Below are 23,445 nucleotides of genomic sequence, written 5' to 3'. Positions count from 1 at the left end.
CCAGAGATCAATGCAAATTCATGCAATAAAATGGCTTTGAGATCCAGTGTATGCAATTGTCTTAGAATTAATTACAACTAACTGTATTCCAGGCCATAAAGAGCAATTTGTCAAAAAGATACAGTAAATGTCTTACCTGGGTGTTTACCATCAGATTGCTGTTTTTACTTAGAAGCTGTGCAAACTGTCTGAATTCCTTTTCACACTTTTTAACTGTGTCTGCGAGCTGTTGGATTTTAAACTCTTTGAATTCCAAACTCTTATATAGATCAGATATCTAAACAAGGGAAATTAACAGTGAAAACTCAAACCTATCCAAAGCATACAGGAAACAAATTAGAATTTACAGAAGGTATATAGGTACAAATGGAAGGGCTGGTTGATGTGACTGTATTAACAGGACTAGAGATGATAGCTGTTTTCCTGTTTCAAAAGGTTAACCCAAAGTTCCTGGATTTGGTAGTGGTGAGGATAGAAACCCTGTCTCTGTGTTTAAAAACCGAGTTCTTATTGCCTTAGCTGAAGAATCAGATTTTTTTTTTTTGGTTTGGTTCAAATGCTGTAGGAAACTCAAGACCACCAAATGTTGACTAGCTACTAAAAGGGAGACAAGAGAGTCACCCTAGGATGAGTTAAAAATGCACTGCACTAAAATTATTGGTGCTTAGAGTGAGAGATGAGTTAGGGGGAATTACCAGCTCCAAAAATACTAAAGTAATGTGCTACATTGTAGAATCTAGAATCACTTATTGGTTTTGTTCATTTTTTAAAATACATGCAGTTGGTGGTGTGAATTCATTCTGCAGTTTCTATCTGCTTTGGTTCATGTAAGCTCCAAGTGCTGAGTACCAAACAATAGAATATCTTTTGGGGGTAAACAGCAGCAGATCACTATACATTCCAAAGTGTCTGTCTGCAACTTCCTCTGCACTGGTAGGAGAGGGACTGCAGATAGTGTGTGGTGGTGCCTGTAAATATGGTAAAGAAGGGAGAAGAGAGAACAGCAAAATAGAGACAATGGATTTCAGGAAGGCAGATTTTGATAAGCTCAGAGAGCTGATAGGTAAGGTCCCAAGGGCATCGAGACTGAGGGGAAAAACAACTGAGGAGAGTTGGCAGTTTTTCAAAGGGACGTTGTTAAGGGCCCAAAAGCAAGCTATTCTGATGTGGCAGACAGATAGAAAATATGGCAAAACACCACCTTGGCTTAACCACGAGATCTTGCATGATCTAAAAATAAAAAGAGAGTCATATAAAAAAATGGAAAGTGGGACAAATTACAAAGGATGAATATAGGCAAACAACACAGGAATGCAGGGGCAAGGTTAGAAAGGCAAAGGCACAGAATGAGCTCAAACTAGCTACGGGAATAAAGGGAAACAAGAAGACTTTTTATAAATACATTAGAAGCAAGAGGAAGACCAAGGAGAGGGTAGGCCCACTGGTCAGTGAGGAGGGAGAAACAGTAACCGGAAACTTGGAAATGGCAGAGATGCTCAATGACTTCTTTGTTTCAGTCTTCACCGAGAAGTCTGAAGGAATGCATAACATAGTGAATGCTAGTAGGAAGGGGGTAGTTTTAGAAGATAAAATAAAAAAAGAACAAGTTAAAAATCACCTAGAAAAGCTAGATGCCTGCAAGTCACCAGGGCCAGATGAAATGCATCCTAGAATACTCAAGGAGCGGATAGAAGAGGTATCTGAGCCTCTAGCTATCATCTTTGGAAAATCATGGGAGACAGGAGAGATTCCAGAGGACTGGAAAAGGGCAAATATAGTGGCCATCTATAAAAAGGGAAATAAGAACAACCCAGGAAACTACAGACCAGTTAGTTTAACTTATTTGCCAGGGAAGATAATGGAGCAAGCAATTAAGGAAATCATCTGTAAACACTTGGAAAGTGGCAAGGTGATAGGGAACAGCCAGCATGGATTTGTAAAGAACAAATCATGTCAAACCAATCTGATAGCTTTCTTTAATAGGATAACGAGTCTTGTGGATAAGGGAGAAGCGGTGGATGTGATATACCTAGACTTTAGTAAGGTGTTTGATACGGTCTCGCATGATAGTCTTATCAATAAACTAGGTAAATACAACTTAGATGGGGCAATGATAAAGTGGGTGCATAACTGGCTGGATAGCCGTACTCAGAGAGTAGTTATTAATGGTTCACAATCCTGCTGGAAAGGCCTAACAAGCGAGGTTCCGCAGGGGTCTGTTCTGGGACCGGTTCTGTTCAATATCTTCATCAACAATTTAGATGTTGGCATAGAAAGTACGCTTATTAAGTTTGCAGATGATACCAAGCTGGGAGGGGTTGTGACTAATCTGGAGGATAGGGTCATAATTCAAAATGACCTGGACAAATTGGAGAAATGGTCTGAGGTAAATAGGATGAAGTTCAATAAAGACAAATGCAAAGTGCTCCACTTAGGAAGGAACAATCAGTTTCATACATACAGAATGGGAAGCGACTGTCTAGGAAGGAGTATGGCAGAATGGGCTCTAGGGGTTAGAGTGGACCAAAAGCTAAATATGAGTCAGCAGTGTGATGCTGTTGCAAAGAAATCAAACATGATTCTGGGATGCATTAACAGGTGTGTTGTGAGCAAGACACGAGAAGTCATTCTTCCGCTCTACTCTGCACTGGTTAGGCCTCAATTAGAGTATTGTGTTCAGTTCTGGGCACCACATTTCAAGAAAGATGTAGAGACATTGGAGAGGGTCCAGAGAAGAGCAATGAGAATGATTAAAGGTCTAGAGAACATGACCGGCTGAAGGAATTAGGTTTGTTTAGTTTAGAAAAGAGAAGATTGAGGGGGAACATCATAGCAGTTTTCAGATATCTAAGAGGGCGTCATAAGGAGGAGGGAGAAAACTTGTTCATCTTGGCCTCTGGGGATAGAACAAGAAGCAATGGGCTTAAACTGCAGCAATGGAGGTTTAGGTTGGACATTAGGAAAAAGTTCCTGTCAGGGTAGTCAAACACTGGAATAAATTACCCAGGGAGGTTGTGGAATCTCCATCTGTGGAGATATTTAAGAGTAGGTTAGATAAATGTCTATCAGGGTATGTCTACACTACAGCACTAATTCGAACTAACTTAATTCGAATTAGTTAATTCGAACTAAGCTAATTCGAATTAGCGCATCTAGACCTAAAAACTAATTTGAATTAGCATTTTGCTAATTCGAAATAGCATGTCCACATTGAGTGGACTCTAAACCGAAGTTAAGGCTGTAAACCGAGGGCTGTGCTTAACGGGACCTGACCCCCATCCTGGACAGACAGTTCTCAGATTTCTCTGCTTGCTGGTTTACCTCGCTGATGGACAGCAAAACATTTGTGTTTTGGAGTGCTCTGCTTGCTCTCACTCGGGACACCACAGCACTCTGCTACATGGAACCAGACCTGCCCCCGGGGACTCTGCTGCATCTCATGGACACGTTGCCGGCAGCCTGGCTGCACTGTCTGCAGGCTGCCATCCGGGAGGACTATCAAGGGGATGTCAGGATCCAGGGGGCCCTATGGGAGAGCTTCCACTCTGAAGAGCACTAACAGTCTCTCCGGTCTGCCCCACCAGGGGCATGTGCCCCATTCCTCCCTCTCCTCCTTCCACTTCCCTAGCCCCCCCTTCCTGATGTCAAATAAAAGACACGTGTTTTCAAAAATAACAATTCTCTTTATTCAACACAACTGGGGAAGAGGAATGAAACTGTCGGGAGACAGGGAAAAGGAGGTGGGAGAGGGCAGGAGAGAGGGTGGGAGAGGGGAGGAGGAAACCTGGGAGGAGGGAGCTGGAAGGGGGAAGCAAGGGGAAGGAGGGGGAGGGGAAACTTAGGGATCGGGGTGGGGGTCTTGCCGGGCCAACCGCCTCCCAGCACGGCGAGGGAGTGGGCCTCAGCGTCTCCTGGGGGATGGGGTGGAGGATGCGGAGGTTGAGGTGGAGGGTGTGGACATTAAGGAGGAGGGTGTGGGGGTTGAGGAAGAAGAGGTGGGAGAGGGGCAGGAGTGGGAGGAGGGACAGTAGTTGGGAGGGCAGCAGGCGCAGGATGGGCAAGGGGCACCATGCTCTGCAGCAGGGCCTGCAGGGTAGCATTTCTGGTTCGCTCCTCAGCCAACTGCTCCTGGTGGAGCTGCAGGTCTGCCCGCATCCAGGCCTCCACGGTGTGGGTCAGGGCTCGCAGGGACGCCAGGTGCTGGTCCCAGTAATTTTGCTTCGTGGTGGTGGTCCGGAGCAGGCCGCGGGTACAGGAGCATGTCCTGGGAGGTGTGGAGCGCCCTGCACGAGCAGCTGGTGCAGCTGTAGAGAAAGAAGAGAAGTGGTCAGTTCTCCCTGGGGACACAGTGGTTGATGCCCAGCCCTCCCGCTGCGACGTGAGGGCAACCGTGCCCTGCACCGTCAGAGCCGTTGTGTTTGTACAGAGGCCATGGTCAGGATGTCTGGCTCTCCTTGGGACTGGGAGCTGCCCCAAGACCGCACCCATGCCCCTGTGCCGTGTATAGTGTGGCCTGGGCGGGGGGGGAGAGATGTCCCCTGCCTCTGTGTAGAGGGGGCGTGTGAAGGGAGAGCATCCTACTGGGTCTGCCCCGGGGTCGGGAGCGTGTCAGGTCTCTTCACACACGCATGTGCCTATTGGGCCATGGCCCCCGGGAGTCACGCAGCTGGAGCCACCTGCCCAAGGGTGGCATGGCACATGGTTGCACGTGCACAGCTGGCTGCATGATCCGTGGGAGTCATGGCGCACGCACGCGGTCCCTGGTCTCCCTCCCTGCCTCCCCCCTGGGCAGGGGACAGTGCTGGCACTTACCCAGTATGGCCTCCCCGGATGACCCTGCCGACTCCAGTGCTGGAACTGCTTACGGTGGCCCCTCTGGTGCGCCCGGATCAGGGCCCTCCGGTCCCAGCTCGCTGCCTCCCGGGCTGGCGCACACCGCCCCACCACCCAAGAGTCAGTCGAGGGTGGGGAAATAGGAGAAGGTGGCAGCCTTTGCTGCGGCGCTGCCCCTGGTGGCCCTGGCGTACACCTGCCGCAGCTCTTTCGCTTTCAGGCGCACCTGCTCTTGGGTGTGCCTGTGTCCCTTTTGGGCAATGGCAGTCGCTATGCGGCCGTAGACGGCCACATTCCTCCACCTAGTGCAGGGATCATGGAGGTTGGGGGCCTGCCCCCAAACCTCAATGAGGTCCATGACCTCCGCACTAGTCCAGGAGGGCGTGCAAGTCTACGGCCTCTGGCTGGCCCCTGAGTGCTAGGGGACTGGGCGGGGGATGGCTGGCTGTCACTGGCTCCCTGGCTCATCATGGGGCCACTGGGTCAGGGGCAGAGATTGCTGGAAGGCCTGTCTCTGGCAAGTGCCGTCTGGCCAAAGTCTCCCTTTTTAAGGGCCACGGGGCTGGGGAAGAGGAGAGTTTTCCTGGTTTGGCCCAGAGTGGCCACCAGGGGGAACCTGGGAAGGGCTAGCCTCCCACTAGTTCGAATTAAGTGGCTACACAGCCCTTAATTCGAACTACTTAATTTGAACTAGGCGTTAGTCCTTGTAGAATGAGGTTAACCTAGTTCGAATTAAGCGCTCCGCTAGTTCGAATTAAGTTCGAACTAGCAGTTTGCATGTATAGACGCTATGAAAGTTAATTCGAACTAACAACTGTTAGTTCGAATTAACTTTGTAGTGTAGACAGACCCTCAGGGATGATCTAGACAGTATTTGGTCCTGCCATGAGGGCAGGGGACTGGACTCAATGACCTCTTGAGGTCCCTTCCAGTCCTAGTATTCTATGATTCTATGGTCTGGAGAGCCATAAGGCATCTCACCATCGTTACAGCTGCCTGTATCTTTGCAGCTCCCTGTCCCCACATCCCTGGAAAATCTACTATGGAGCTCCCAGCCAAAATGTAGGCTGATGTCCCAAGCCCTTCCCCACAAAGGGAGAGTGTGAGATGGAAAATAGCAAGGAGAGCAGTGGCAACAAAATACACCAGGGTCAGTGCAGGGGTAAGGAGCAGGGATGTTAAATTTTGATTAATCAGCTAATGGAGTAGTTGATGGCATTTCCATCGACTACTCGATTAGTCAATGGGGGGGGGGGTCACTATCCCACTGTGCTTCTCCCTTTTAAATACACAGGAGCCACCCGTGACTCTTGTATATTTCAAAGGGAGAGATGCAGTAGGTTCCTGCTACCTATCTCCCACTTGAAATGCACAAGAGCCACTATTTCAAAGGGGGAGAGGTAGCAAGAACCCACGCCAGCAGGGACCAAAGCTGTCCCTGCTGGCGCGGGTTTCCCTCTGTGCCTGTGGCTTTTGTACATTTCAAAGTGAGAGGAGATGCAGTCGGACCAGCATGAAACAGAGTGGAACTGTTTCAATCCCTGCTCGTGCCATTTCCCCTCTGCCCTCCCTGCCCCCCGTGGAGACAGTGCTGGGGGGAACTGGTTTTAAGTCGGCAAGAAGGGAAGTGACTAGTCGAATTCCTACTCAACTACCTCATAAGCATTTGCTTATCGGGTAGTTGACAAGTTGCTTACATCCCTAGTGGGAGGTTAATCTAGCTTATTGATTTCACTGTAAAGGGTTTCTGAATGGGTTGCAAAATGTGGGATGAAAGGATTAATATTCTTTAAAGAAAAGGCTGGGCCAATTCCAACACATGTACAATCTATACTCTTCTTATGCCAGTTAAAAGCTGTTGAAGTTTCATTACATATGACTTACTTGTTCTTCCAATTTGGAATTCTTATCTAAAATTTGTAGCATGTGTTCCTTCAGAGCAGCATTCTCATGTTCTGCAAGCTTTCCTCTTTTAATCTGGGGGCAAAGGTAAAAAAATAATAAACCACCTTCCAGATTAACAGAACGGTTAAATGGAAAGTTCTATTGGGGCAAATGGTAAAATGCTTCTTTGCATGCTTCAGAAAGGGACGAACAGCATCAGCTGCTTACTTTAATATCTTAAATCATATTGAAAGGAACTGTGAGAGGACAGAAAAATAGTTTTGTAGGTTTACCACCCTTTAGTCCCTTTGAAGGCACACCCCAATCACAGTACAAATAGAGGTCTAGATTACAGTACCTTTACAGGACAGCCATATTGTTTATAGGGACAATCTACTTCTGCCTCAGGGCACACAGAAAAGTGTTCATCAATCTGCAATTATTTACAAAACAAAGTGGTAGTGATAAAATTATTGAATACCTGCATTGAATCTAAACTCCTCTATAGGGTGAAAAATGCCAAAGTGATGTTAAGATTTGTCACATACAATGGAAATTGGTTAATTAGTGTCAACAAATGAGACAGATGATTTATAATAATGCAATGGGCAAAAGCTCTGCAAAGCATAGTGCATTCTAGGATATGCTTTGATAAGATCACATATCAATTTTAGAAACCAACAGGAGTAGCTGATTCATATTGCCAAATGTCGACTCGTGAGGCCTATGATGTAACTTTTAGTTTTCACAAAACTATATAATTTGCCAATTTACAGTTAGTAATACAACAAAATAATACCTCCTTTTTCAGGATTATCTGAGAACAGTTGTGGAGACAAGGCACAGGAAAATCTGGACAATCATTTTTCTCATGGTTCTGAAAAAAAAAATTTGATCAGGAATGGCTTATATACCAGTCTTATTATTTATGAACAACTCAGTTTTTAAAGATTGTACAGTTAATGCAAAGTAGAAATAGACAAGATATATATTCTTTACAGAATACTTACTATAAATACACACATTGGTGGCACTCAGAAAATAATTACATACACAGACTTAAAGGAATGTTATGGTTGCAAAAATCAAGCATTCAATAGCCTTACTTAAATCCTTGGAAATGTGCAGAGGAGGAAATGTTGCCAGAATTTGTTTAATATGAGCAAAACAACACACTTTTTCCTAGCCTTGATCTTGGAAATGACTAAATCATTTTGACTGAAACATTCAAAAAGCAGATTTAGACATTTGAGGCCAAATTTCTCTTGTGTAATTCCCAGACAGAGATAAATTTGTGCCATTGTGCGTAGAAAAAAATTACTAATTTGTCAAAAAGAGTATATTTAAATATAATTTTGTTAAGTATTATTTTCAAAGAGGTATGTGGAACTGAATCCAATTTTTACCTACAGTTATCAATAATAATGTTACAAGTTACATATATGTTATTCAGATATTTAAATGAATTCTGTTTTATAAGCATAAAACCACACAGCTACTTTGAACTGCTGTGAAAAAGGTTCCAAACAGCTGAATTTATAATATGTGTTTGGGAAATCTTTCACAATCTTACCTTTAAATTAACTGAAACCATGTATGTGTTACAATACTGGCATATTTCTTCTCGAAATTTACAGTGCAGAATTAAGTGATCTTTTAAATCTTTCCGAAGAATTTGATCATGACATCCATCATTAGTGCACTGAACACATTCAAATAAGCATTGCTGAAGGTGATCCTGTGCCATGCAACAAAACAGCATCATATTTTAAAAGTCATATGAGTGTAGAATGCATTAAGTAGGTTAGAATATAGTTAATTGTGCCATTAGTTAACATACCAAAGTGTTTGCTAGAGATATTAAAACACTAAATAGGTTAATTTAAAGAAAACCAAGACAACACTCTACCATTAATGGCTCCTGTCAAGGCTTTTTCCCCACTCTGGCATGATAAATGCAGAAGTGGGGGCCCACAAAAGTACCCCAAACCCTTCTCTTTCCAGGCTTTGGTATAAAGCTTCCCCCCAAAATCTTAAAACCCTAGATTTTGGGGATAAAAAATCCACTGCCACCACCCAAGTAATGATAAGGAAATCAGGGAAATCTCAGCCCCTAAAGTAAAACCAGGACACAAAAATTAACCAATACTAGGTTAATAAAAAGAAAAGAAAGAACGAACTTTTATCATCACCATAAGAACATAAGAACGGCCGTACTGGGTCAGACCAAAGGTCCATCTAGCCCAGTATCCTGTCTACTGACAGTGGCCAACAGGTGCCCCAGAGAGGGTGGACTGAAGACAATGATCAAGCGATTTGTCTCCTGCCGTCCCTCTCCAGCCTCTGACAGACAGAGGCGAAGGACACCACTTTATCCCCTGGCTAATAGCCTTTTATGGACCTAACCTCCATGAAATTATCTAGCTTCTCTTTAAACTCTATTATAGTCCTAGCCTTCACAGCCTCCTCTGGCAAGGAGTTCCATAGGTTGACTACACGCTGTGTGAAGAAGAACTTTCTTTTATTAGTTTTAAACCTACACACATAATGACTAGATGGAAAAGTCACCAATTAATATACACATGGGGGATTCCACAATGGGCCCAAACTTAGTTGCAAAAGAGAGAAAACCCCATTTTTAGATGCAGAGACATCATATTCCCATTCCCAAACCATAAAACCTAACAGATTTATCTAAACTTTATCCTACTTACAGATAGTGAAGAGTCTTTTCTTAGAGGGAGACATAGTGTCTGTCCCCCTCAGTAGCTGGAGAGAAACTGCCCAGAGACAAAAAAGGGAAAAAAACCCAAAAATTCCTTTGTCTGAAAGTTTGAAATTCCTACCTGAATTCCTATTGGCTGACTCTACCTGGCTTAGGTAAGGGACACAGTTAACCCCTTAGTCACCAGGATGCTGGCTAACCCTCATGATCATGACCGCTCCTGTAACTGAAGTCAGAGAAAGATCTGAATTTTCAGAGAGAATCTTTGCTGGATTTCCACTCCTTGTCCAGTTAATATCTCAAACAGGAACCAAACTGAAACAATTTATGTTGGGAAGCAGCAACATTTCTTTAGGTTCTCAAAGATTTTCCATCACTATGGGTACGTTTAGATTACACGCCTTTTTCAAGAGACTTTTTCAAAAGAATTCAAAATCTCTTTCAAAAGAGAGCGTCTAGATTGTACTAAGTGATTGAAAAAGTGATCCACTTTTTCAAAAAAGAGCATCCAGACTGCCTGTCGAAAAAATGGCACCTGGAACCACTTCTGGCAGGGCATGGGGGCATCCTTTACTTCTGGGTGCTGCTGCCTGCCCTTTGCAGAGATGCATGCTTAAGGGGATCCCCCTCAATAGCCATTTCTCTGCTGCTGCTTCTGGCTTGCCTACCTCTGAGAGGGAAAACAAAGCTGCTGCAGTGCTTGCTCTGGTTGCCCTCCTTTCAGGGACACCACAGTAGTTTGGTTTTTGGTTGGTTTTTTGCTTTTCATCCTTTTTTTGATATGGAGCTGGAGCTGCTACTGGGCAAGCGATAGCCCCACACTGTTATGCTTGAAGTTCTGCTGCATCTACATGAGACCAGCATGATGCTCGTGCAGATCTGGATTCAGAACCCAGCCTTGAGCCCCTCGCTCGGGCTGCAGCACCACTGCCCTTGCCACCGAACTTACTCCCGGAGAGGAAATTTTGGAGGCTGGACACCAGTTCATACCAGTGGGACCGGCTCATCATGGAGCAGTGGGAAGACCAGGCTTGACTCCGAAACTTCCGTATACAGAAGTCCACATTCCAGGAGCTGTGTGCCTGGCTTGCCCCTGCCCTACAACGCCAGGACACCCACTTGCAGCCCGCCATCCCTCTGGAGAAGCAGGTCAGTATTGCCCTCTGGAAGTTGGCCATCCCCGACAGCTACTGCTCGGTGGGATAGTAGTTTGGCGTGGGGTGGTTTACTGTTGGGGCCGTCTTGATGGAGGCAAGTCATTCTCTGGAGACAGTCCATGGGAGGGGGCAGAAAAGGGGGGCCATTAGGAAAGGGCAGAGGGAATGGGGGATGGAGTGGGAGTGGGAGTGGTAGAAGCCCCCCTGGCCTCACCCTGCCCTGCCTTTGGGGAGGCTCCTGGGGTCTTGGAGGGAAGGGGTGGAGGAACATCTCTCAACAGCTCAGGCAACCCCTCTAATTTCCTGTTATGTGTGTTTCTATTTGTCCCTTTCTGCAGGTGGTGATGGCCATCTATTTGGAGCTGCTTCGCAGGACTGTCCACCTCAGAGACCTAGATACCATCGTGGCTGGATTTGCAGGGCTAGGATTCCTGAACTGCGGTGGAGCACTCGATGGGACTCACATCCTGATACGCTCACCACCCCATCAAGCAGCCCAATACATAAACAGGAAGGTTCTCAATGGTGCTGCAGACCCTGGTCAACCACTGGGGACAGTTTACGGACATTTGTGTCAGCTGGTCAGGCTGGGCACATGATGCCCGCATCTTCTACAACTCATAACTGTACCACAGGCTGCAGGCAGAGACATTCTTTCCGCAGCGCAACTTTGCAGTCGGGAATGTGCAGATGCCTATGTGCATTGTGGCCGACACGGCCTACCCCCTTATGCCCTGGCTCATGAAGCCGTTCACTGGACACTTGGACACGAGCAGGGAACTATTTAACTCCCACCTGAACCGGGCTTGCTTGCAGGTGGAATGCGCCTTCGGGCATCTGAAGGGCAGGTTTAGGTGCCTGCTCACTGCCTGGACATGGGGGAACGCAACATCCCCGAGGTGATTGCCACCTGTTGTGTGCTGCACAACCTGGTGGAGAGGAAAGGGGAGACCTTCCTCCCAGGGTAGGGGACACAGGCTGATGTGGAGGGGAGGCAGTTTGAGCAACTCTGGACAGCTGCCATCTGCAAAACCCACCAGTCAGGATTGCGTATTCGGGAGGCCCCGAGGTAGAGAGTCTCCCAAGGAGCCCAATGACTTTCCCCAGGGCCTTCCAAATGTGGGCTTGTTCCTTGCCCCCCAATGCCTTCCCCCACAAACGCATCCCTGCCCCACTTTGTGGACATACACACAGAGACACAGGTGTGATTTTCAAAATGGTTACAATTTACTTCAAAGTTCTAGGTAGCAAACAGTAATGAAAAATAAAGTTTTATTTAAAAAATTAAAGTTCTTCCCTCACTCACTGGTGGGTAGGGGGTTGTAAACCTGGGGGGGGGGGGAGAAGGGGGAAGGAGGAAGGGTATCTCATGAATGAGGGTGCCACCCAGATGAATAGCTCCTGGTGCTTCAGCTATGGGGGACTCTTCTGAGACGGCCTTGCATGCGGCCTGAGACAGTAGGGGGCTGGGCAAGTGGGACTGAACCTGGGTTTGGGATGGCAGAGAGTATGGGGGGGGGCACAGGCTGAGCAGGAACAGGGACAGGACCTGGGAAGGTCATTGCCTCCTGGATAGCAGCACAAATAGCAGCGTGCTGCTGGACGAACTCATCTAGCAAGTGAGTGCACCACTCTGCCTCTGCCTGCATCCTCTGGGAAAACGTGTCCTGCATCCTTTGCAGGACCAAGATGTGCTGGCGCATCAGATCCAGGTATGTGCACCAGTGCTGGCGGTTTCCATGCAATCGTCTGGGTGGTGGGACAGGTGTGGCTCGCTCCTTCTGGATGGCTGGTCTGGCTGTGGAGGGCAAGAGGGAAAAGTAGTCGGTCATGCATGCTCACATTGTCCCTGAGGACATACCCTCCTTCACTGCAGTCAGTGCCTATCCTAGAGTCAGAGGATGCTGATGTTCTCTCAGCAAGGCCTGGTGTGGGCTGGCCAGCAGCCACAGCCTCACTGGAGCCCAGAGGGTGTGCAGGCCACCATCCTGCCCCCTCTCACACACACACCATGGCCAAGCAGCACAGACAAGTGTCGGGCCACAGTTGAGTTCCCACAGGCTACAGAGTGGCCTGGAGCTGTGTGGCTGTCCCAGGGTCCTCAACCCATGCTTGCACCTGGCAACAGTCTGCGGGAGCAACTGGTACCTCGCACCCATGTGAGAGTAGGACGGCCCTCCCTGTGGTCGGCCATGTGTGGGAGCCCCCCAGGCTGTGATCAGCATGATACGTCACAGTATCGCACCATCCCCTTTGCTCCCGCCTCCCCTGTCCTGTATGCATTGGACCCTCACAGCACTCACCTGATGTTCCCTCCCTGGTGTCCGAAGATGTCTGGGAGGCCTTCTGCATCTGGGGCTCCTGGGTGAGGGTCACTGTGCTCTTGGTGTCCTCCTCCTTCTCCTCATCTTAGAGCTGCTGGTCCTCAGGGATGTAATCCTGGAGCTGTGGCCGCTGCTGCACAGGTCTCTCCATCCCTGACTCCACAACCTTCTCCAGAGACAGGGGTTCCCATGCCCCCAGGATTCAGTCCAGGTCCTCGTAGTAGGCACAGCAGTGTGCTGCTTCCCTAGACAGGGAGCTGCACTCACAGGCCCTGACATACCCCTGCCACAGTTTCTTGACCTTGGCTGGCACTTGGTCTAGTGTGTGGGGGTGGTGGCCTTTTTTGGCTAGGCCATCTGCCATTCAGGCATAAACGTCCACATTTCTCCTGGACTGCAGGGCCTGCAAAGACACCTCCTCGGATCAGAGCTGCAAGAGGGTTTTGCTCTCAGGGCCAGACCACGATGGTGCCTGGTTTTTGGTGCCCCTGGCTTGGTCCTGGGATGTGTCCCTGGAAGGGCCAGGGAGGTCTCGGAGGGCTTGTGCCTGTGACATGGTTGTAAAGTGGGCCTACCAGGAACAGCCGAGCGGTCAGGGTCCTGCTTGGAGCTGGCTTGCTGCCACAATGCTTCTCCTTGGTGCCTGTGCCTTTAAAAGATGGCTACAGACAGGAACAATAGAGGTGAAAGGTCTGGCAAGGAGTGTCCACCAGGGCTTTTGCCTGGAGGCCTTTATTTTTGAGAAAAAAAAAAAAAAAGCTTCCCCACATCTACACATACCTTTTTTCGACAGATCTCTATAAAAAATGGCGTTATTCCTTGTAAAATGAGGTTTATCGCTGTCGACAAAACTGCCACGTTCTTTCGATTTATTGTTGACAGAATGTTACGGCAGTCTAGACGCAGGTAAAGATTTTTTTGTAAAAAGGCCACTTCTTTCAAAAAATCCCTATAGTCTAGACATACCCCATTTGTCATAAATAGGAGCTGCTAAGGAGAATCTGACTTACCTGAAGAGTGAGGAAAGGGTTAAGCACCTGGGGGAGGGGGCTCAGGCATTCAGCCAATAAAATGCAGATGGGAATTTCAAACCAAGAGAAAGGGGGTTTTCTTCCTCTTTTCTTTGTTTGAGATCAGAGCAGTTTCTTCCAGGTATGGAGGGAGACAGGCTTTCCCAAGAATGGACTTCTTGAAATGTGTAAGTAGGGAAAAGTTTACATAGTCCATCAGGTTTTATTGTTTTCCTTGTTTGGAGGTTTGGAAATCATGTCTAAGCTGGTTAACTGTTTTTCTCTTTGTAACTCAGGATTACAATGCATGGATTTCCCCTGAGTCTATTTTATTCCACCCAGTCATTTACTATGCTTGCAACAGTAGTTTTGTTTTGATAATAAGTGTTTTCCTTTTTGTTCTTAACAACCAGTATTGGTTGATTGTTGTGTCTTTAAGCCTACGTGCATAAATCATCCAGGAGGAGGAGATCCCATTGTTCTCTGTGGATTCCCTCTGTTTGTTTTCCCAACTCCAAGCAAAATGGAGGTTGGAGAAGGGGGGAGAACTTTGCCTTAGGAAGGGGATTCCCAAGTGATCTCTTCCCTGGAAAAGGATTTATTTTATATTTTCTTTTAATCACTTGCATGGTGGCAGAGAGTAATCAGTCTTTGTCTTTTTGGATCTCAGGGAGACTGAGACTGGACAAGTTTGTCTCTGGGAGTCACAGAGACAGGTTTTACAGAGTTTATTCTACTAGCCAGCTCCCCATCTCTGCACTCAGTGTCAGGCTGGGTAATTTTTGAGCCGTGACACCATGGTATCTACATGCCTGAGTCTCCTGTCTCTCATTTTCTACAGAATTCTTTTTAACAAAATTACTGTTTTTTTCTCTCTTACAGGAGCAAAGAAAGCCTGAATGTGACCAAATATAGTACTGTCTTACTGTACTACAGTCAGCTGACAGACAAAGACATTGGCACGAAATGAAGGAATATGTGTTAACAAGAGTTCTTATAAGCCAATTACTTAAAATATAACACATGGACTTACAGCTGCACATGCTTCAGCTTAATATTTGTTTCACATTTACATAGAGTAGTACACTCAATAGGTCAAATCAAGAAGTATGTACATGGGCCAAACTTTAGTTACAGTAAATTCAGTGCTCTAATAACTCTGAAGCATAATGATAACAGTTTAAAGGGGAAAGAGCAAATTAATTTATATCAAATCAAAGTTTTGACCAACTAAAGACTTCAGAATTTGGGCCAACATAGAGAAAGATACTTTAATACTAACCTGATATCGCCCCAGAATTATTTTTGATTTGCATCCAGGAGCATTTTTGCAAAATACTTGCAAGTTGAGAACCTCTCTTTTACAGCAGTTGTCTTTGAACACCTGCAAAGAAAGCAACCTACATTCACAAAGTATATGATCTTGCATCATCAAGGACACAAAAAGGACAGCAACCTACCACATGTAATTTTTAAATGAGGCATCCATTCCAGCTGCTAGTGTGGTTCCAGACAATGTCATGCTGAAAACATATACTGAGAATAGCAGTAAAAGGAAATCACTGACAATACCAGACTAAGAACAACAGTGGGATGCTTTGAAGCATGAAATAAAAACAGGCTGACTACATGGATTATGCATTGAGCTACCTATTGTACTGCAGCTTTGGAAACCTGGGATTGAGGCTAACCTTGGTCTTTCATTCTAGGACCTGCTCTGGGATGAAGCTGTTGCAGAGGTGATGCTTTTAGCTTCAGGGAAGAGAGGATACAGTACACTGCTCATATGCATCTTCCACTTGTTGGATGAGAGCCAAATTAAACTCTCAGAGCAGACTGTCAGCCTTCTTTTGATATCTTCAAAATGAGAAGCACTATAACAAGCACAAAGTATTACTATTATATTAATGATTCCAAATAATCTTTTTGTGTTACTGTTGCCACTACAATTTGTGCACACAATAAAAGGAGAGGAGGGTAAATCCAGTGAATAAAATGGTGGGTGAAATACCTACAACATCCCTGACACATGGAATGATGGGCACATCTCAGTACCCAAGTTCCTTGCTCGGTGGGAGATGTGAAATCCACAAGGAATGCACCCTGGCAGAAACACATGGATTCAGGGAAGGCTCATGCTCAAACTTTTGGGACAAACAAATATATGCCAAAGAGAACATGACTTAAACAACAGCCATTATGTAAATGTTTTCCCTCCAAAAGAATACCCCAAAATTAAGTTTGCAGATTACATTAAAACTAAGGTCTGTTAAATAGCCAGAATAGCATAAGAAATTAAAAGAATAAGAAATGTATTCTCTGCTGGAAATTCTCTTCAAGACCATAGACACCTTATGAATCTGCCATGTCTGTGAGTATAGATCACATACTACAGCATTTAAGGCAGGACTCCCAATACAAATTATTAAGATGGCTTTATTTTGAAACAATTCAGTAGAGTATGGGATAACTGCTTGAGATGTGTCTTATTCATTAGTGTCTTACTTCATCAACAAAACATCATCAAACAGCTTCTTTGAAGGTGCCAGTGCCCTTGAAGGCTGAGAGCTGCATTTGTTCTCTGCTTTATCTTACACTTCCATTGGAGGTCCTTTCCCCAAAAAAGGCTGGCTATCCTAGCAACAATAACTATAAGAATTATTCCTTTTCTTACCTCGTGTCCTTTTATTGTTTCTTTGTCTACAGGACAGGTGGGTACTGGATTCAGTTCTCTAAATTGAAGGAAAAAGGCAGAAAAATGTTAATTCATAGAATGTATAATTCCTTCCACAGAGGCTTGGCCATCTTGATTCAGACTATTGGTTCATCAATTTCTTTATTCTGCTAGCAAGTTCCAGATGCCTCAGGGACAAGTGGGAAAAGCCTCATAATGCACCTTGCTAATTTTCATTATTACATACATATAGGGATTTAATAATGTTTGAATAGCATTTTGAAAGTGTATTATACTAAGAATTATAAAGCCAAGTTCAAATGATAAAGACTCAGATTAACTGGGCACTGGATTTAGTATAAATTATTCTATTGTTAATAAATATTTTTAATTAACAGGATTTTATTACCCCATGACTATCCATTGCTGGTAAGTGATGATGTATTTGGGAAAAATCTCACATTGTAGGTGAAAGTTTTCTTATTCTTTGCCTAATTTAAGCAGTACGTTTCCCTTTCATGCTTGGGACTTTTAAAATGACCTGAGCCATTTCAACAAGTTATCAGAAATACTAAAAAGAAAGGGCAAGAAAGAAAATACCAAATAATATATTATTTTAACAGACACACTACAAAAGGGAGAGAACCAAATATGAAACATTTAAAAAGTATATTTAAAGATAATGATAACTATACATGCAACAAAATGTCTCCCTACTATGCAATTAGATCTGCAAGGGTGAACTCCTTTTACCTGTGATGAACCTCCATGAACTCACTAGACCCTTTCACCTCTTTGAGCTGATTGCAGCATTGGACTGATTCTGATTTCGTATCAGATTTATAATGATATAACTCCATTAAAGTCAATGGAGTCACACCAGTGCAAGTGAGAGCAGAATCAGTCTAATCACCATTATAAACTACTATTTAATGCAGATAATGACACACACTTGGATATTATGGTGACAAGCAAGAATTTTATGCCCATTCGACCATCCTGCTGTATGTTCTCTCATCTATGATAATCTATAGCATAAAAGATCAACATTTTTATCTGAAAACAATTGCATCAGACCCACAACTTGATTTATTTTGTTTGCAAGTGCCAGAAAGCCCTCAGGTTCCTTACCACCAGCCACCCAAACTGTACTAGAGAGATTCAAATGCCACTCAGCTGATTAGCAGAGCACTCACATCTGAGAGCAACATGTATATTTGGTGGCGTATATTCACACATGCCTCAGTGCACATAAAATATATTCTGCACATGGACAGAAAAAAAATAGAGGGAATACTGCTAAGGACCTTTTAAAAATAAAACTCCCAAACACATAATACACATTCCTTGATCCCCAAATGACAGGTTGTATAGTGAGACACATGTACCTTTAGCCCAATGGAAGTAGGTACCATTCTCAGTCTGCCTTCAAAACACAGTCCACACACTCAGCAGAGTCCAAATGTGTCCCCCTCCAGGGGCTTGATTTTATTATAAACAGAGAAATGAACCAGAATAAAGTTCATCTCAATCCTACTGTATGGGCTAAATTGCTCGAAGGCTGTGTCTACATTGGCAAGATTTTGCACAAAAGCGGCCGTTTTTGCGTAAAAACTTGCTGCCTGTCTACACTGGCGGGGAGTTCTTGCGCAAGAACACTGACGTTCTAATGTAAGAAATCAGGGCTTCTTGTGCAAGAACTATGACGCTCCCACTCAGGAATAAGCCCTCTTGTGCAAGCGGTCTTGTGCAAAAGGCCAATGTAGACAGGCAACATGAATTTCTTGTGCAAGAAAGCCCGATGGTTAAAATGGCCATTGGAGCTTTCTTGCACAAGAGAGCGTCTACACTGGCACAGATGCTTTTGCGCAAAAGCACATCTCTTGCGCAAAAGCACATGCCAGTGTAGATGCTCTTGTGCAAATACTCTAACGCAAAAACTCTTGCGTTAAAAAATATTTGCACAAAATCTTGCCAATGTAGACGTAGCCCTGGCGTTGCCTACTTTAGGACTCACTCATCTCTCCATGAGTCTCTCCCGTTTCCCAAATAGCTGATGTCTTATCTACACACAAGAGTTAAACAGATTAAGTTAAATCAATACAGAATCTGAAGTAAACTGATGCACTCCCTTTCTGTATATACATTTCAGTTTTTAAACCAATTTATTTCCATCAATATAACTTTTACATTTAGAGAACACCTCAGAAGCAATGAGGAGTGTTTCCTCTCTTTATGTCCACGTGCAGAATGACTTTTGTTATGTGATACGTTTGTGTAAATAACAAAAGTCATTCTGCACGTGGACAGCGTGTGGCGGGGGTGGCTCCAAGGGTTTGAAGTGTGGGAGGAGACTTAGGTCTGGGACAGAAAGTTGGCGTCTGGGCTCTGCTGGGGATGCAGGCCCTGGGGCGAGAGCACAGATGAAGGGCTTAGGGCACAGGCTGCTGTGGGAAGAGAGGACTACCCTCAACCCTCTCTCACCAGAGCACCTGGGGCCAGGTGAGAGGCACCTCTCCCACAGCCACCACAACTCCAGAAGACTCATCTGGGGGAGAGATGCCTGTTCCCCAGCCGGGACATGTCCAGGCTAGACTGGGTGGGGCCATGGAAGGGACATTTGTTCCTCAGCGGTGGTCGCTCTGGGGCAGTTTTGGGTTGGGGGCTGTGGCTAGGGGAGAGGTGCCCCTCCCTGCTGGCCCCACCGGGCTGTGAAGCTTAGAGGAAACTTTGCTCAGAGGGTATCAAGCTGCCAGTGTCCATGAGTCAGCAGAACCAATTTAAGCCTTCCTCCAGTCAGACCAACACCTGCTACCAGACAGGAATGTTTCTGTTTATCAAGGACAACCTGTTACACCAGGGGTGGAGAGGAAGGATTTACTCACCTTATGCAGTAACAGTGGTTCTTCGAGATGAGTCCCCCCATGGATGCTGGTGCACCCTCATGCCGGTGACTGGAGATTTTTTCAGCAGCATTTACCGTGCCACACATGTGCCATGGTGCCCCCTTGTGCCGTTGGTGTCCATTAAGTGCACACGCAGCGTGGCTCCCTCCATTCCTTCTCTACCCATGCTAGTAGAGCATGGGATGCCAAAGCAGGGGAAGGAGGAAGGGTAGTGGAGCACCCACGGGGATACACATCTCGAAGAACCACTGTTACTGCACAAGGTAACTCCTTTTTCTTCTTCGAGTATTGTCCCTGTGGATGCTCCACTCTGGATGACTATAAAGCTGTAGTTGGCTCATGGAGGCGGATTTGGAGCCCTGTTGTTGTCAGAGAGGATAATACTGCTTGTCTTACAGCCATGGATGATGCTATGGAGGATGCCAGAGCGTAATGTTGTGTGAATGTGTGGTCTGATGACCAAGTGGCTGCATTGCAAATGTCCTGGAGAGGTACATTTCTGAGGACAGAGGTTGTAGAAGACATAGCCCTGGTGGAATGGGCAGTGACGGTGCCCAGTGGTTCTTTGCTGTGGATGGTGTAGCATGTGTGGATGCATGAAGAGATTCACTTGGAGATCCTCTGAGAAGAGACAGCCTGCCCTTTAGATCGTTCCACAAAAGATAGGAAGAGTCTAGGAGATATCTGCCAGGCTCTCATATCATCAATGTAGAATGCAAGCACTCTGCAGTCATCGAAGATGTGCCACACTGCGTGTGATGGATTAGTGTGTGGCTTGGGGAAAAGCAAAGATAAGTGTATGGGTTCATTTTTGTGGAAGGGAGAGGGAACTTTCGGGAGAAATTTGGGGTGGGGTTGAAGTGTCACTCTATCCTTAGTGAAAATTGTATAAGGGGGGGAGGGTCCACCATTAGGGTGGCAAGTTCCCCCACTCTCCTATTGGAGGTTATTGCAACTAGAAAGGAGACCTTCATAGATAGGTATGACGAAGGACAGGTTGCCAAGGGCTCGAAAGGCAGCTTTGTCAGGCTCTTGAGTACATGAATTAGGTCCCAGATAGAAACTGGTAGGTGAATGGATAGAAAGGTGTTTTGTATACCAGTAAGGAATCTTTTGGTGATTGGGTTTGAGAGGAAAGAATCACCTTCAGTGGTGTGATGGAAGGCTGCTACAGCAGCTGCATGAACCTTGATAGTACTTAGCGCCAGCCTGACTCCCTGAGGTGCAAGAGGTAGTCCAGCAGGAGGTAGAGAAGGAAGATCTCAGGGAGTATAGTGTGAGTGCATTTAAGCCACCGGGAGAGACTGTTTCATTTGTAGTGGTAGGTTTTCCTGGTGGACTCTCTTCTGCTGTTGATTACTATTTCTTGCCTGCTTTGAAAGAGAACATTCTTGGCATCCTGGAGCCATGAAGGAATCAAGTGTGGAGGCGGAGTTTGTACAGTTCGTGGATGGAGGGGGGACAACTGTGCAATGATTCTGGGGAAGATGATTGTGTTGAGGCAGAAAAGCATATGGATCCATCACTGTCATTCTGCAGAGGTAAGGATACCATGTTTGCCTCGACCATGCTAGTGCGGTGAGAATCATGTGAGCTTGATCTGTTCTGATTTTGATGATGATCTTGTGAAGAATGGGAAGGGATGGGTACGCATAGAGTAGTGGTGCATCCCATTTGATGGCGAAAGCATCCCCCAGGGAGCACTTCCCTAAGGCTGCACTGGAGCAGTAAAGGTGGCATTTCTGATTGTTTTGCAGAAAGGTTTATGTCTGGTTGACCCCACTGGCGAAATACGTAACTGAGGGCATGCAAGTCTGTCTCCTACTCGTGATGGTCATAAAACTTGCGACTGAGGGCATCTGTAACATTTAACACCCCTGGGAGCTACGTTGCAACGGGGGTAATATGATGTGCCAGGCACCAATTCCATAGCTTGAGAGCCTCCATACATAGGGATGGAGATTTTGCACCACCTTGCTGATTGATATAATACATGCAAGTGGTGTTGTCCGTCTTGATGTTTATAGTCTTGTGAGCTATGTAGTGTAGGAAATGCTGGCATGGTTTCGTACTGCTCTCAGTTCCAAAAGGTTGATATGGAGGGCTTGCTCTGTAAAGGACCATTTGCCCTGGGCCATGAAGCTCCTAGGTGAGCACCCCATCCCATGAGTGATGCATTGGTCGTAATAGTAAGTGTAGTGGTTGGTTGATGGAATGGAACACCGGTTAAGATGTTCATTCATCCACTAGTGCAAGGAGTTGAGGATCCGTGGCAGAATGGTAACTGACTTGGAGAGCAGGTCTCTGGACAGGGTACAAAGTGTAGCGAGCCAAGACTGAAGGCATCTCATGTGGAGCCTTGCCAGTCTGACAACGTAGGTTGTGGCAACCATGTGACCCAAATTTTTAGGCATTTGCGACCTGTCATGGTAGGGGTTGTTTGTGCTACCACTATGAGGCTGCATAGGGTGTTGAATCTGTGTGTGGGTAAAGTCACTTTGGCTGCAATGGTATTGATGTGTGCTCCTATAAATTCCAGCACCTGTGTGGGATGGAGCATGGATTTTTCGAAGTTTATACGGAAGCCAAGGCGGAGGAAAAGGTTTGTGGTAGTCTTGGTCATGTGTTTTGTCATCATGACTCCCTGATGACGTAGGCATGCCGCTACAACAGGCAGAGTTTTGGAAAACACTCCGGGGGCCATTGAAAGGGCAAAAGGGAGCACTTGGTATTGGTAATGACGACGGCCAACCATGAATCTCAGAAAACATCTGTGGGCGGGATGGATTGTTATGTGGAAATATGCATCTTGAAGGTCGAGAGCCGAAAGCCAATCTCCTTGAACCAATGCTGAGATTATTGTTGCCAGGGTCACCATCTTGAATCATTGATAAGCAATGTGTTTGTGGAGCTTCCATAAATCTAGAATGGGCCTCCATCCTCCATTCTTTTTCTATGTCAAAAAATAAGTTGAGTAAAACCCTGGGCCATGGAACTCTGTTGGTACTGGTTCTATGGCACCTAAGTGGAGGAGGTGAAGCAACTCTTGCTCGAGGAGGGTCTCGTGAGAGGGGTCCCTGAAGAGGGAGGATGGGTAGGGGGAAGACAAATGAAAGGGATGGAGTAACCATAGTGGATGAGGTCTAGGACCTATTTGTCTGATGTTATTTGAACCCATTGTTGAAAGAAGGGGCGGAGGCAGTGACTGAATTATGGAAGGTTGGTTGATGGTGTAACTACAAGGAGAGTGTCTTTCTGGCTCCTGACTGACCCTTCAAATTTGCTGTTTGGATGAGGGGGGTTGGGATACCGCCATGTGGTATTGTTGCTGGCACTGAGACCTACATTGTTGGGGTCTTTACTTTTGTCGGAAGTCATATCTTGGTTGCTGTCTGCATGGCTCCCTGGGTCTTTAGAAGTTGTTGTATCTGGCTCTCTTAAACAGGGTCCAGCGGGTGGTGTGGGAGTCCTTCATCGAGTGAAGTACTTTGTCGATTTTTTGCAAAGAAGTTGGTCTTATCAAAGGGTAGGCCTTCAACTTTTTGCTGCAAATCCCTAAGGACTCCTGATGCTTGGAGTCAAGATATTCTCCACATCACAACTGCTGAGGCAGTAACACATGCAGCTGTGTTTGCTACATCCATCATGGACTGTAGTACCGTGAGAAAAATTATATGGCTCTCCTGCATAATGTTGAAGAGGATAGGCCTCTTGTGTTCGGGTAAGTATTGTATAAGTTTTTGGAGTTTGGAATAATTAGAATAGTCATGATCTGCTAAAATGGTGGTATAATTCGCTGCTCTGAGGAGCAAAGTAGTCAAAGAATATACTTTGCAGCCCATAATACATATTTTTTTTTGTGGTTCTGGTTGTGTAGAGTTGATCTCATGTTTGGCTGTCTGGCTCTGTGTCTAACAGAATCAACTACCAAG

At 45.8% G+C, this 23,445-nt stretch overlaps 1 protein-coding gene across 8 annotated transcripts in view; it reads right to left on the bottom strand.

Annotated features, from left to right (window-relative positions):
- TRAF5 (TNF receptor associated factor 5) overlaps window positions 1-23,445 on the bottom strand; it is a 63,606-nt gene that overhangs the window by 8,745 nt on the left and 31,416 nt on the right. For 7 of the 8 annotated variants that reach the window (XM_089777427.1, XM_089777430.1, XM_089777429.1 and 4 more), the window contains 7 exons: window positions 16,608-16,665; window positions 15,216-15,317; window positions 8,291-8,455; window positions 7,517-7,594; window positions 7,076-7,150; window positions 6,718-6,810; window positions 137-277 (listed from right to left, as the gene is read on the bottom strand). In XM_089777427.1, the coding sequence (XP_089633553.1) occupies window positions 137-277; window positions 6,718-6,810; window positions 7,076-7,150; window positions 7,517-7,594; window positions 8,291-8,455; window positions 15,216-15,317; window positions 16,608-16,665 (712 nt within the window). The remainder of the gene's footprint in view (window positions 1-136; window positions 278-6,717; window positions 6,811-7,075; window positions 7,151-7,516; window positions 7,595-8,290; window positions 8,456-15,215; window positions 15,318-16,607; window positions 16,666-23,445) is intronic. The other variant, XM_089777428.1, reaches the window with a different exon arrangement.

Source organism: Pelodiscus sinensis, chromosome 3 (assembly GCF_052426305.1).
Source record: "Pelodiscus sinensis isolate ZL-2025 chromosome 3, ASM5242630v1, whole genome shotgun sequence".
Classification (NCBI taxonomy): Eukaryota; Metazoa; Chordata; order Testudines; family Trionychidae; genus Pelodiscus; species Pelodiscus sinensis.
The sequence above is the reverse complement of the archived record's forward strand: the minus strand, read 5'-3'. Positions and strand labels throughout refer to the sequence as shown.